The following is a 14,717-nucleotide window of genomic DNA, read 5'->3' on the forward strand; positions in this document are numbered from 1 at the left end:
TAGCTTAAAACAACAACAATCATTTATTTAGGTGAAATCTACAATTTTGGCAAGGCTCAACAGAGAAGGCTGTCTCTGCTCCATACAGCATCAGCTGTGGTGGCTCGACTGGAGGATCCATTTCCAAGATGGCTCACTCATATGGCTGGCAAGTTGGGGATGACTGCTGGCTGGAGCTCAGCATGGGCTATGGGCTGGAGCCTCAGTTTCTGTCCACGTGAGTCTCTCCACAGGCTGGTTTCCAAGAGCGAGCATCTCAAGGGAATTAGGTATCACCTGTTATGATCTTTTATGATCAACGGAAATCACATAGTATTACCTCCACGGTAGTCACAGGCCTGCCCAGATTCAAGAGGAGAGAAGAGAGACCCACTTCTCCAATGAGGAATGTCATGACCATACTGTAAGAAGAGCACGTGGAATAGGATATGTGGCCATCTTGGAAAATAAAACCTATCACATATTAGATAAAACACTGGGGTAGGTTGTCATTCCTTTACAGTTTGGGGCATCATGTTAACCTAAATAGCAGTCTGCCTGCTTTAGCTTAATGTAGAGCAGAAGTTCTTAAAGGCTGAATCATATGCCAGTAGTGATTCATGATAAAAGTCCCATCATAGATGGCAAAATGAAAACATATAACATAAAAGCCCCTTGAATAAATTGAATAAAACAATTTATTCAACGTAAAGGGTACTTACACTGATCATACTTTCGCTTCTTTTCTGGTGTTAAAATGTCTTTTATTTTATTAAATGATAGTGATAGCAGATAGCAGCTGTTTTCTTAATGATGTCATATCAATCTCCTCCCTTTATTTTTTTACATTTTCCCAGTCAATGAAATAAAAACATCTAAGGAACTACTATTTAGAAGTTATCAAAACACTGAATTTAGCCTTTGCTCTACCACCTCTCAAATAATGTGATTTAACTTACTAGTATGCACTTTGAAATAGTAATTACTCTGTGCGTGTTCAGAAAAAGTCATGCAGCTACCTGTGTAACAGCTCAAACACAAAACATAAGGACATTTTAACTCTTCTATGAATATATTGGTAACTCAATGCAACAATAGGACACAAGAAGTACTATATCTCTCAAAACATACTAAAGTTATAGATCTATAGATATAGACGTATATTCAGATTCTCCTATCAATGGAATCTTTGAAGGGAGATCCAGGGATCCCTTGGTAATCACCAGATTCACATGCCTGAAAATTAACACGGCATTCAAGATGAAGGTTAGAAAATAGGTCAGAGAAGAAACCAGCTAACACAGACATAATGCTGGATATGTGAGACATCTGTTGGAGGAGTAGGAATTGAAATGGGGCACTGGCACAAGCAAGACATGGAGATAAAGATCCAGGAGCCATTTTTAGAAAGGTGAACAAGCTCTATAAATGAACGAAGATGAGAGGTTCCACGAGGGAGAGTGCCAAAAGAGAGTTCATTCAACTATTATTTACTAACTTACTATCCAATGGGCTCTTTAGGGATGAATGAAAACAAGACAAAGCCCTCACCCTTAAAAAGCTCACAATTCACATGGGGAGATAAACATGTGAACAGTGAAATAGAATAGGATGAGGCTATTAGCACTATGGGTGCCCCAAAGAAGGAGGGATATGTTGTTCCTAATATTGGGGATAGAGAAGGTCATGGGATGCGGAATTACAGATTGCTTCACTAAGGGTTACGATTGACTTTTTTTTTTCCAGCTTTATTGAGGTATAATTGACATACAAAGCTGTAAGATAGGATTGACTTTGGAGAAGTTACCCTAGCTGGAGGCAAGATGAAGAGGAGCTGGGTGTCTTAGTCTGTTCAGACTGCTATAACAAAAATACCCTAAACCACATACCTCACGAACAACAAACTTTTCTTCCTTACAGTTCTGGAGGCTAGGAAATCCAAGATCATGGTGGCAGCAGCTTCGGTGTCCAGTGAGAGCCCACTTCCTAGACAGCTGTCTTGTTGCTGTAACCTCATATAGTGCAAGGGGCAAGGGAGCTGACAAGGGCCTCTTCTATAAAGGCCTAATCCCCATTTGTAAGGGCTCTGTCCTCATGACCTAATCACCTCCCAAAGGCTCCACCTCCCAATACTATCACACAGGCATTAGGTTTCAACATATGGATTTGGCGGGGACACAAGCATATTCAAACCATAGCAGCTGCTGAAAGAGTTAGAAAAGCAGTTTGTAAGAAAGTAAAGGAACCATAATGATGTAACGTGACAATACAAGGAGAGTCCGGAAGACCACATTACCAAGTATATCAAAAGCTACAAAAAATTTGAAGATAAGGATGGAAAGACGAACAAAAGAGAGGTTTATATCCTACTAGGAGTCTCCAGAAGCGCCTCAGTCTTACCTAGGAAACTTTGAAGTGAGATTCAGGAATCCTTCTCTAATGGCCAGGACCACATGCCTGGAAAATAATGTCATGTTCAAGATCAAGGCTCAGAAAACGTAGAAAAAACAAAAATGGCACCTGGCCTTTTCCCAAATTATTGCAGTGCCCAAAGATAATGGACTTCTCACAGTACGCAGTATTAAGAGAACGGAGCACACACAGATCTCCGTCTTTGCACAACTCTGTAAACACCCACTGGATCTACCAGGGGTGGGAGTGAGAGTTACCGCCCCGTGCTGTTGCTTAAGGCAACTGAAACGGAACTGCTGGTACGTAAAAAAGATCTAAAAACTTTAAAATTTGTGAGACAAATTTAAAACGGTGTTATCTCAAACCCATGGCTGAGAAAACGTCAACTGACAAGGAATTACTGAATTGCTCATTTCTTTGCCTTCCTCTCTGACAGGAAAAACTAGCTTTCAGGGCAGGGCAAAGAAGAGAAAGTCATAGGAACAATGAGCAATGTGTTTGTTTTTGTTGTTGCTGCTGTTTTAACACTTTCTTTCTATAACGCTTCTCCAGAAAGTCACAGAGTAGTAGGAGGTTCAGGGGCTTTTAGATAACTAGAAAAAAAGACATTTCAAATCACTAACAGGAAACCTACAATGATATTTAAAACCTACAAAATACAAAACAGATCAGAAGGAAAAACAGCATGGAGTCCAGTTACAATATCTGTATTACCAAACTTACAGAAAAGGGGAAATCTAAATAAAAAACTAAACAGATTTGTGTTTATTAAAGACAGAAGGAGGCTGAAGATAAAGAAATAAGGTCTATTAAGGGATTGTGTGCCACCTTACAGGTCAATTTTAGTTTGGACATAAACAGTAATAGTTGTATAAGCAGAGGACCTGGATCCAAAGCATTCTTAATATTTCCTTGCTCCAGAATGTCATCCCATAGCTTTCCTTCTGAGAGAGGGAGAACAATTTTTTCTTCTGGAAATAAGCAATACATCTTTTTAATAGAATTCCTTGGTTGAATGGAAATTTCCTGCCTCAATTACACAGAAAATTGTTAGATTCTCTAAATAGCTTTTAAAGCTTCCATATATTCTTTGTGAGTGACTCATACCCAAGTGCTCTCTGGAAGGAGCACGTGGAACTCACGTGGGACTGCCCTTGAGGGGGCAGAGGCAAAGCCAGAGGGTCTGGACATAAGCATGTTGAAGAGAGTAAAACAAGACTTATTTAATTTCAGACTTAACTATTTTTATAAAACTCCACATCTATTTTCTTCAACTGGCATGAATGGGTTTGCCTTTACAAATCCTAGAAGAAAATGCAGCCTTTTATAAAATATCTGTTCAGTAGAAGGTATGATCTTGACTTCTTTTCTCACCAAGGCTTAGACGACAGCTTTGGAACCTTTTGTTTGACCTGAAAGGAAGCAGATTTTAAAATTACATTTAATTAGCTTGGAACATAAAACAAAAATGAAGCCAGTTTTTAAAAACAATGGGCATGAAATAAACCAGAATGTACCAGCGTGAACTAGTCATTAATTAAACCTTGGTGCTGGTATATCAGTTCAAGTATTCTCCTCCTTCCCTTTTTTTTAAATATTTAAAGCTTTGAGGTCACGTTTCCCATATAATCAGTATTATTATTCCCAATTCTGCCGTGAATAGAGCAACTTTGAATAAACTGCTTAACTTCTCTTGTCTTCGCTTTCTTCATTGTAAAATACAGGGGTCATTTCAGAGGTTCCATCAAGATCTAACATTTCCATAACATGAAGGTACAAGATACAGGGGTGACTGGAGGGGCTATAGGGGACTTGGGGAGAAAGGTGATTCTTCCTCAGAGTTGAGAAGTAAAGGAAGGATGTTGCTGGGCCAGGCTAACGGTAGTGCTCGAGCGGGGGGAGAAAGTGGGAATCGAACTGTATAATCACATAATTCAGGTCTCAATCATCTCACTCCTGGACTATACTGATGTCTCACTCCCTCTAGTCTCTTCTCCCTCTGATCCATTTCACAAGGAAAGCCCGGGTATTCCCTCCTACTTAATCCCTCTTCTCTCCTACCCCAAAGCCTGTAATGCAACCCACTGCCCTGAAAATAAAGCCCAAACTTCTAAGCTTATACAATTCAGTACTTTTAATGAAATGATCACAAGTGAACTTTCCAACCTTATTTTCTACTCTTCCTTAACACGCTCAACTACAATCAGCCAGATGGATACTGACTACTTCCTTATTCCCACATTTGAACTTTAATCATCATATTGTGCTTTCATTCCAGAATTCCCTTCATATTCCACTCTTTCAGGCAATTCCTCTTTCTTCATTATGCTTTCTCTTGATACTTAAGTTTCTCTAAGTATACACAGAACTTAGCTTTTCTTTTCAAGTATGCATGTTTACTCACAAACTGACTGGTGGGCTCCTTAAAGACAAGAAGAGGGTAAAGTATCTCTCGCCCTTCAGGGGGCCCAGCAGAGTGCTGTGCGTATGCTCACTAGACATTAGGTACAGATGGCAAGAGATATTCTGCAATACTGCCTAGACTAGGTTAAGTGTCTTAACCTCTGAAAAACCACAGCCCATTTTGAGAAACATAAACATCTTAGGTACTGGATACCCTCATTCACAAGGATGAAGTCGGACCGCTACCTCACATCATGTACCAAAAATAACTCAAAGTGGATCACAGAACTAAATGTAAGAGCTAAAACTACAAAACTCTTGCAAAATAAATAAAAGTAAATCCTGGTGACCTTGGATTAGACAATGTTTCTTAGACATGACATTGAAAGCACAAGCAACAAAAGGAAAAACAGATAAATTGGACTTTGTCAAACTTGAAGCCTTTTGTGCTTCAAAGGACATAGTTAAGAAAATGAAAAGATAATCCACAGAATGGGAGAAAGCATTTGCAAATCATATATCTGACAAGGAACTTGTAACCAAAATACATAAAGAAGTCTTACAACTCAACTACAAAAAGACAACCCAACTTAAAAATGGGCAAAGGATTCAAACAGGAATTTCCCCAAAGAAAATATACAAATGGCCAGTATGCACATGATAAGATGCTTAACATCATTAGTAATTAAGGAATGGCAAATCAGAACTACATTAGGATACCACTTCACACTCACTAGAATGACTAAAATTAAAACAAAAAGAAAGATGATGACAAATGTTGGTAATGATGTGGAGAAATTGGAATCCTCATATATACTGCTTGTGGGAATAGAAAATTGCAAACAGTCTGGCAGTTCCCAAAAGGTTAGACATAGAGGTGCCATATGATCCATCAATTCCACTCCTAAGTACATACCCAAGAGGAAAGAAAACATGTGGACACACAAAAGTTTGTACATGAAAGTTCACAGCAGTATTATTTATAATAGTCAAAGAGTGGAAATTCAAATGTCCATCAACTAATGAATGGATAAATGTGAATCCATACAGTGAAATATTATGCAGCCATAAAAAGGAATACTGACACATGTTACAACATGATGAACCTTGAAAACATTATGCTAAGTGAAAGAAGTCAGACACAAAAGGCCACAGATTGTATGGTTTTATTTATGAAATGTCCAGAACAGGCAAATCCATAGAGACAGAAAGTAGGTTAGTGGTTGCCAGGGTCTTGTGGGAGGGAGGACTGGGAAGTGACTGCTAATGGGTATGAGTTTTCCTCTTGGGGTGGTAAAATGTTCTAAAATTAGATAGTGGTGAGGATTATGCAACTCTGTGAATATACTGAAACCACTAAATTGTACATTTTCAAATGGTGAATTTTGTGGTATAAGAATTATATCTCAATAAAGCTGATATTTTTTAAAATCTTAGGTATGCCTGCCAAAAAGATTCTGACAGTGCACCTTCCCCATTCACAGAATGGTGTTCCCACAATAGGTTTTTCAAAATATACTGAAAATGCTTTTTCAAATTCTGCCATTCTATCTCCTAAGAGGATATGCCTTCCTAGATGAAAATTACTGGTCAAAATCAAAGGCATAGTAAATTATTATATAAAATGATTAATGATGGTAATAAGATTAGTATTAAACATTCTGCATAGAAAGAACTCAGTTATTTTTAATTATTAATATTGATACTATCAATGAAACTAGGAAGTTATATTACAGATTAGTGCTTATAACAAGATTAATGAGTACTGAATGAAGATTGTTAAATTCAGAATATCCTAGAAATAACAGCATAAAATGTAATTTTCATCTTTTCTGACACTCAAACCACTTTTTATCCAAAACTTACGTGGTGTAGCCATTTTTGTCAAGATAGGAGTCACAATATCTTCCAACTGTTGCTTCTGCTCAAAAATCTCATTAATTGAAGCTTCCAAATGGGTTTCCAACCACTCATTTCTTACACGGCATGCATTGAGGACAGTATTCTACAGACAGAAACAGAAAATTTACTTTCCACTTATTTATTGAAAAGTAAAACTCTACAGTATCTCTAAACCAGAACTATCCAACAGAACTTTCTGTGATGATAGAAATGTTCTAGATCTGCCCTGTCCAATATAGTCACCATTAGACATACATGGCTTTTGACCACCAGAAAATGGCTAGTATGACTTAGGAACTGAATTTTTAATTTTATTTAATTTTAACTAATTCAAATTTAAATAGCCACATGTGGCTAGTGGGTACTATATTGGACAGTGCAGCTCTAACATTAGCGGAATGTGAATATAATAAAACTCACAATATAGGGTCTTAAAGCCTTGGGCCACTGTACACCCTCCACCTAATTCTTTATTTTCATTGAGCCATGTGATAAAGAGAAGTGTTTACAAAGGCTGGAAAAGAAAAGGTGGAGAGTATGAGCTGGGGCAATTCAAGAGGGAATGCTGATATTTTATTCCTTCTTAGTGGGTTCACAGAAGGAAGAAGTGCAAGAAATTCAAGAAGAGCTTCACCTCACTGAAAACCTCTCAAATTGCATTGCTGAACCATCTCTTTGCAGCAGCAAACTGCTAGTGTCTGATTTAAGATGTTCATTGTTCTCTGGTTTGTAATAAAAAAGAAAAATGAATACATTTATTGTATGTTCTGTTCACATTATTACATAGGCAGTAGTGTATGCAGAATGAAGTGGATTTGGAAAGATGTCCATAATATATTATTAAAAGGAAAAAAAGAAAATTAAAGAATAAATATGTATACTATGATCCCATTTTATAAAAACAAAATCTCTCATAAAACTATATGGGTGCATATATGTGTTTATATAAGTGAAGGGAAAAGTATGGTGAAATTTACACAAAATCGGTATTAGAACTACAGGGTAATAAGACTGGAAATGGCAAAAAGAAAACTATTAAGTTTGCTTTAGACATTTCAATTTTATTCTAAATATTACTACATGTACATAGTATTTTCTAGTTCAAATAACTAAATATTTAAAAATTGAAATTAAAACTTTTGCAGTAAGAGTTTGATAAAGTACTGTTTGCTTGTGCCAGAAAAATTTTGTTTTGCACATCTAAGAGCAGCAATAGCTATTCTAATAGAATTTTGCCTCTATTTTGTTTCACAAGAGATTTTGTAAAGTGTTTTACAAACCACAAGTGAAATGTGTAACTCATTGTGCTCTCAGGCTGTAATATCCTACACTTTTGGTAGTACCTAGTTCTTTTTCATCGGAATTATAAGTTACAGGAAATTCATAGAACAGCCTGCACAGAAATGTAGGAAATAATTTAAAACCAAAACACATTTCTGATACTTTGAGTATATCTTTTGTGTGTGTCTGTACATCCAAAGCAATAAACTAGTCCACCTGTAGTAGTTAGTGTATAGTAAATGTGGCAAGCTGGCCTGTAATTACAATTAGTCACCTTTATATCTGTGTATCTTTTTTTACTATTATGTAAAATTTGAAAGAGTAAAATATATGTAATGTATGTATATATATATATATATATATATATACACACTAAAATATATGATGTATGTCTAAGTTTTGAGGCAAAATAATGAAATGAGTATCAGTGGACTCCACAAATCAACAGAAGAGCCTGAACATTGCCAGTGCTATTGTCGCTGCTTCTGTGCCCTGCCCCATCCCATCCCCCACCAGCCTCCAAGAGAAAATCACAACCGATGCTTATACCTTTGCTTTTCGTTTTTAATAGTGTTACCCCATATGGAGGCATCCCTAAACAATATAGTTTGATTTTGCTTTATAAAAATCTATGTAGTCTTTGATGGTTTTTTTTTTTCACTCAATGCTGCGTTTCTAAGATTCATTCACATTGTTGGGCATGAACCTTAGTACATCTCTATGTTACTCTTTAATACTATTTCATTTAATTTTTATCAGTCTCTTATCAGTAGTTTATTAACAAAGAAAGGAAGGAAGGGAAGGAGGAATGGAGGGAGAGAGGGAGAAGAGAAGACAGCAGTAAGGACCACTACCCACCTCTAGAGCATTAGTGTAGAAATTAAAGATATAGGCAAAAATCTCAAGACTTCAGAACAAGCAATAATCACAATGCAGTACCTTGTCTTCCTTAAAGAGCTTCCCTGGTCCCTTTTCTGTGTCTGTAACAGCTGCAGAGGCCTTCGCAATATATTTCTTCAGAGCCAGCCTTGCATCTGAAAGAACAGGATAGTAAAATGCACACTAATAAGACAAAGACCAAAAAACATGCTCATCTTTTTGTAATTTGCCATCATCCATCCAGAGCTTTATAAAGACTGTGTGTAGGCAATTTGTTACAGTTGGTTTCATTGAACTTCAAGAAAGAGAACGCTCAACTAGCACAGCACTTTGGGGCACTCACTGTGTTCCTGAAACCGCGCTAAAATTTTTGAAGAACAAATAAATATAAAACATGACACCTGGTCACAAAGAGACCATATTCTATAAACATATCTACTCAGAAGAAACAAAAAAAAAAACATTTACAATAGACAAACCGTCACTTTTTTACCCTTCTTGAGCCTTCAAAATAAATTGAAAATAGCCGTCCTCTTCAAAAATAAAAATAAAAAACACAGTGTTTAAAGTAATCCCATTCACTATAGTACCCAAAGTAATATCATGACAAAATTTGCAAGACCTGTTTAAATATAATTACAACACTTTGAGAGAAATAAACGACTCAAATAACTCGAAAGACTTACCATATTCCTAGATGGGACAACTGAATATTGTAAATTGTGGATTAGCCCCAAATTGATTTAAGGTTGATGTATTCATTTCTCGTGACTGCTATAACAAATTGTCACAAATTTGGTGGCTTAAAACAATAAAATTTATCCTCTTACAGTTCTAGAGGCCAGAAGTCTGACATCAGCTTCACTGGGCTAAAGTTAAGATGTTGGCAGGGCTGATTCCTTCTGGGGGTGCTGAGAGGAGAATCCATTTTCTTGCCTTTATCAATCTCTAATGGCTGCCCATACCCCTGGCTGGTGGCTCCTTCCTCCTTCTTCAAAGGACATCATTCCAATCTCTACTTCCATCATCACATCACCTTCTCTTCTGTGTCAAATCTCCTCTGCCTCTCACTTATAATAAGGACACTTGTGATTACATTTAGGTCCCACCTGGATAATCCAAGACACTCTCCCCATTTTAAGATCTTTAATCATATCTTCAAAGTCCTTTTTGCCCTATAACATTCATAGGTTCCAGTGATTAAGACCTGGATATCTTTGGGGGCCATTATCCAGCCTACCAGAATCAGTCTGCGTAATCTCATGAAACTCCAAGTAGGAATTTTTGAGAGACCTAATGAAATCTCTCTAAAGCTCACCTGTGTCACCTGTAGTACCCAACAATCTAAGCCTCATCTGCCTATCTGTAATGCAGACATAATAAAAGTACCTTCTATGGTCAAATTCAGACCCATATCTGGAATAGTATTAATATATACAGACCAACTAACCGGCTTCTTGCTTCCAGCCCTTCACAGCTTCAAACCCATCATTCACGTTGCGAGCAGAATTAATTACCTAAACTGGAATCCAAGGTTTAGGTTTGGGCTCCACTAGTGGGATGACTTGGGAGTAGACAGTGTTTCCAGAATTTCAACACAGGATGGAGCCTAGGAGAGGAATTGGTTGGAGGAGGGGACTAAGAGCCTTGTCATGAAACTGAATCTGTACAATAAGCACACTGATTTTACTGAGAGCACATATGCTTTTGGGGTGGCTTGGTAGAGAAAGGAGCTTATTGCAAGCATCCTATAAGTGCCACCTGTCTTAGTCCATTCAAGCTGCTATAGCAAAATACCACAGATTAGGTAGCTTATAAACAACAGGAACTTACTCCTGATGGTTCTGGGGGCTGGGAAGCCCAAGACCAAGGCACGAACATGGTTTTAGTCTGGTGAGAGCCCTCTTCCTTCATATCCAGCACCTTTTTACTGTATCCTCACATGGTGGAAGAGGCTAGGGAACTCTGTGGAGACTCTTTTATGAGAACACTGACCCATTCATGAGGGATTCACCTCCATGTCCTAAGCACCTCTCAAAGGCCCCACCTCCTAATACCATCACAACGGGAATTAAGACTTCACCTATAAATTCTGAGGGGACAGAAACATTCAGACCATGGCAATACTTTAACCCCTCTAACCTCAGTTTCCCCATATATAAAATGGAAGTCCTCATAGGATTGTTGTAAGGATTATACAAAATGTAGTATAATGCATGCAAATATCTTAGCACCGTGCCTAACAAAGAGTAAAGCACTCAATAAGTTTATAAGTATGTCACTCCTCTCCTCAAAATTCTACAAATAACTCCCTATTGACTAAATAAATACAGGGCTTTCCAAAATCTAGACAGCCACCAACTATCTTTCCAGCTTTATTCCTTCCAACATTCACGGAGAGTCTATCCATTACTTACTTCATGCTCCCTCTCCCCCTAGATGTCAACATGGTTCATTCCTTCAGTTCCTCGGGTCTCTGCTCAAGCAGCACCTCATCAGCACGGCCTTCTCTGATCACGTGCTATAAAATAACGCACACACTCACTCATTCACTTGCTGGCAACTTCATAACCCCCTCACTACACTGCTTTATTTTTCTCCATAGCACTCCAAGGGTTACACATAGATTTAGATAGATATTTTTTTCTGCATCTCCCTGTTAGAAGGTGAATTCCATGAACATAAAGATTCTGTTTTGTACCTAGTTGTGTATGTATTCTCAGCTCATAGAACAGTATTTAGCACATAGGAGATTCTTAATAAATATTTGTTGTATGACTGTTTACACAGAATTTATTTGCTTGTTAGGTTTCCTCATCCTAAGTTGTTCTCTCCACACTGCTCTACCAAAATGCCCTACCAAAATCCTATTCATTCTTCAAAGCTTACTTAAATATACTTCTGCGAAATTCCTAATTCCCCCAGGGAGAACTCACTGCTCTATCAACTGTTACATGATTATAATTTGATTTAGCTCTTATTTTAGTCTATCTTGTAATTTTTATCATCTTATTTTTTCTTCTACCTCTATACTGTAAGCTCCTTAAAGGCAGGGTCTATGTCTCATCTTTTTATCATATACCCTGCCACCTCACCATCTCATCTTTTTCACATACCATGCCAAATTCCCCACCCCTCACCCACTATCTGATGTTACCACATTGCCACCAAAGGGACATGGGTTAAAAGGGTGAGACAATATTTGTTTAACCATTTACAGGGAAAGATATTCCAGAGTGATAAAACAGAAGCAGATGCCAGGTTGCGTGAAATGGTATAGCTATAGCTATTCTTTAAGTAGATGTCAAACTGCCATACTTCAGAAGGGTCAGAAGGGATATAGGAAAATTTTTTCCATGAAATTCTATTAATATGATTACAGTCTGAATTTATTAGTTAGCAAAATATTAGTAAAGTCTTTGTTTTTCAGAAAGTTGAAGAAGCTCAAACCATTCTGGCAAAAAGCAAGAAAAAGAATCCCTAAGAATCCCAAGGTGAATGACTAGGTGACACCTTTTAGTCCCAATGTGGTTCTTTATGACATCACTGAATCACTATGACTAGTAGTTGATGTAACAATGCTCATCAGTATATATTTTGCTGACAAGGAAGATTATCTTCAATGCTTTTACTGGCGCACCACGTGAACTAGTACTTGGCATATCTTCTCTGTCTTTGACCAATTTTTGGCTATAGACTTTTTTTTCCAGTTGAGAAAGAAAGATGTCCTTTCAAGGACTATCCCTCATTTTTCCTTTTTTGTTTATCTGCTTCTTCAAGGAGACCTTCTGCGTTTGTGATGGAACCATCTGGACAAAGGTTGGATGGGAAATTCTTCCAGAAGAAATGCAGTATCTGAAATTTAAGCCTTCTCCATCTTACTGTCTCCCTTACCCTCTGAACAATCTATGCTTCAATTTTGCTAATATGGATATATTTCAGGGTTATTTATATTTCACTTATACTTTAGTACAGGCTCTTTCTTTTATCCTATTTGTTTTATCTGTGCATTACCTGTGGATGAAATGGAAGAAACACCAAAAAAAGGTGAGTTAGTGATGTAAATAGTAGTAGTTATAGACTACCAAAGAGTTAAAACATAAGATTGTCAGCTTTTCTGAGGGGAAGTTCCATGTCTTATTTCTCTTTATAACCTCCTCCTACCCTCGCCATTCACCCCCAGCATCTGGCACAGTGTCTTGTACATACTTGGTGCTCAACTAATGTGTATTGAATTAGAAGGTCCTTAGCACTATGTACCGGGGGGCTTTGGGGAGAAGAAGAAAACAAAAAGATTAGCAACAGATGTTAGCACAGGTACAAATCTTTAAAAAAAAATTCTATAATATCACTTGTTTTCTCCTTTTAGCTGAAAAAACAACCCTCCTTAGATACACTTGGTAATGATTTAGAAGGCCCGTCCTTCCAGGACATTGATGAAATACTCTGCAGACTGATGGCTAAAACATCAATGCTGACCACATATCTGAATCAGTCATCCCATTATCCTCTGGCTAAGAAAGTCAAGCACGGAAAACCAAAGAGGAAGAAGACTCCTTCAGGAGGAGGAGCCAGAAGATATCCATATGCACATGTAACTCGGTCCAATATGAAGGTTACATAAGAAACCTAGTGATAGAACTTATATAAAAATAAAAATGGTTCTTTGGCAGCCTTTGTAATTTTTGTCACGTTCTTTACTGAAACTTTCCAAAGAAGTCTGAGTTGAAAAGTTATTTCTATTCAGGTAAAAAGAATAAGTATCGGGGCCAGCCCAGAGGGGTAACATAATGATTAAGGTCGCATGCTCCACTTTAGTGGCCCAGGGTTGGTGGGTTTGGATCCTGGGTGTGGACCTACACACTATTCATCAAGCCATGCTATGGTGGCGACCCACATACAAAATTGAGGAAGGTTAGCACGGGTGTTAGCTCAGGGACAAACTTCCTCAGGCAAAAAGAGGAAAATAGGCAACAGATGTTAGCTCAGGGCTCCTCATCAAAAAAAAAAAAAAAGAAAAGAATATCTATTCTTATCATTTTTATCCATCCATACTAGTAAGTAAAGTACTGGGGAAAAGATTATATACTATCATGGCTTCATGTTTAACTCTTTTGTTCTTTTTAATATGTTAGATTACTAATCATTTAATCCATAGAACAGAATCTTGGTTTAGTGTTTCAATAAATCTCTGATTTAAATAATGTGATTTTTCTTACTCTCCTGAGCAAATTTTACGGCCACAGGGAGACTTAATTTCCCATCTCAGATTGCTAAAATAGTATGGAAATATTAAGGAATAGAATAAATTTTTAAGTATAAATTTTTCCATTTTCAGTATGATAAATTATGAATTAAGTATCAACATTTTTTAAATTTCAGACTTTTGTTGATAAGATGCCTCAATTTTAAAAAGTATGGTTATCATATTTTCTAAACAAAAACTGAGAGACTTGCCTGAGACTAAGACAGAAGATTTGATTAAAAACATGTTGAAAAATACCAGAAAAATATACCAGAGCTATAACATACCTCCCATCAATATAAGGGAGGAAAAAACTTTTAAAAAATAATCCTTGAAACAGTAATAGATAACTCTACAGTCTTTATAATGGAAAAGAATACTGCCTGCTTTGGGTTATGAACTATTAAACGTTTATTTATTGCTCCACTTTCCAGACTCTTCTCCTTACCTCCACTCTTCCTTAGCACAATCCTACTCCCATATTTCCACAAATGTTTGTTCCATCCCTTCAGAGTTCTGAACTGTCAACCAATTCCCTCTAAGAGAACACTGATACCTATTTCTTTTAATGGAGGACTCTTGAACACTTAAAAAGTCTCCAAACCTTGAAAATCTA

The 14,717-nt window shown here is 37.2% G+C and overlaps 2 protein-coding genes across 9 annotated transcripts in view; one reads left to right on the forward strand and one right to left on the reverse strand.

The window, feature by feature from the left end:
* The window catches only part of ANKRD45 (ankyrin repeat domain 45), a 43,670-nt gene continuing 28,953 nt past the window's right edge, over positions 1 to 14,717 (reverse strand). For all 8 annotated transcript variants that reach the window (XM_005609673.4, XM_023640571.2, XM_070267703.1 and 5 more), the window contains 3 exons: positions 8,917 to 9,011; positions 6,661 to 6,799; positions 1 to 3,803 (listed from right to left, as the gene is read on the reverse strand). In XM_005609673.4, the coding sequence (XP_005609730.2) occupies positions 3,772 to 3,803; positions 6,661 to 6,799; positions 8,917 to 9,011 (266 nt within the window). In that variant the 3' untranslated portion in view covers positions 1 to 3,771. The remainder of the gene's footprint in view (positions 3,804 to 6,660; positions 6,800 to 8,916; positions 9,012 to 14,717) is intronic.
* Positions 12,456 to 13,528, forward strand: TEX50 (testis expressed 50). The gene is made up of 2 exons (XM_070267708.1): positions 12,456 to 12,903; positions 13,226 to 13,528. The coding sequence occupies exons 1-2, from the start codon at positions 12,580 to 12,582 to the stop codon at positions 13,478 to 13,480; spliced, it is 579 nt and encodes a 192-aa protein (XP_070123809.1). The 5' UTR covers positions 12,456 to 12,579; the 3' UTR covers positions 13,481 to 13,528.

This window comes from Equus caballus, chromosome 5 (genome assembly GCF_041296265.1).
Source record: "Equus caballus isolate H_3958 breed thoroughbred chromosome 5, TB-T2T, whole genome shotgun sequence".
NCBI lineage: Eukaryota > Metazoa > Chordata > Mammalia > Perissodactyla > Equidae > Equus > Equus caballus.

Coding starts and splice junctions, on each gene's coding strand:
- TEX50 (XM_070267708.1), top strand. CDS start 12,580: ATGTCCTTTCAAGGACTATCCCTCATTTTTCCTTTTTTGTTTATCTGC. Junction 12,904..13,225: donor GGAAGAAACACCAAAAAAAG/GTGAGTTAGTGA, acceptor TTCTCCTTTTAG/CTGAAAAAACAACCCTCCTT.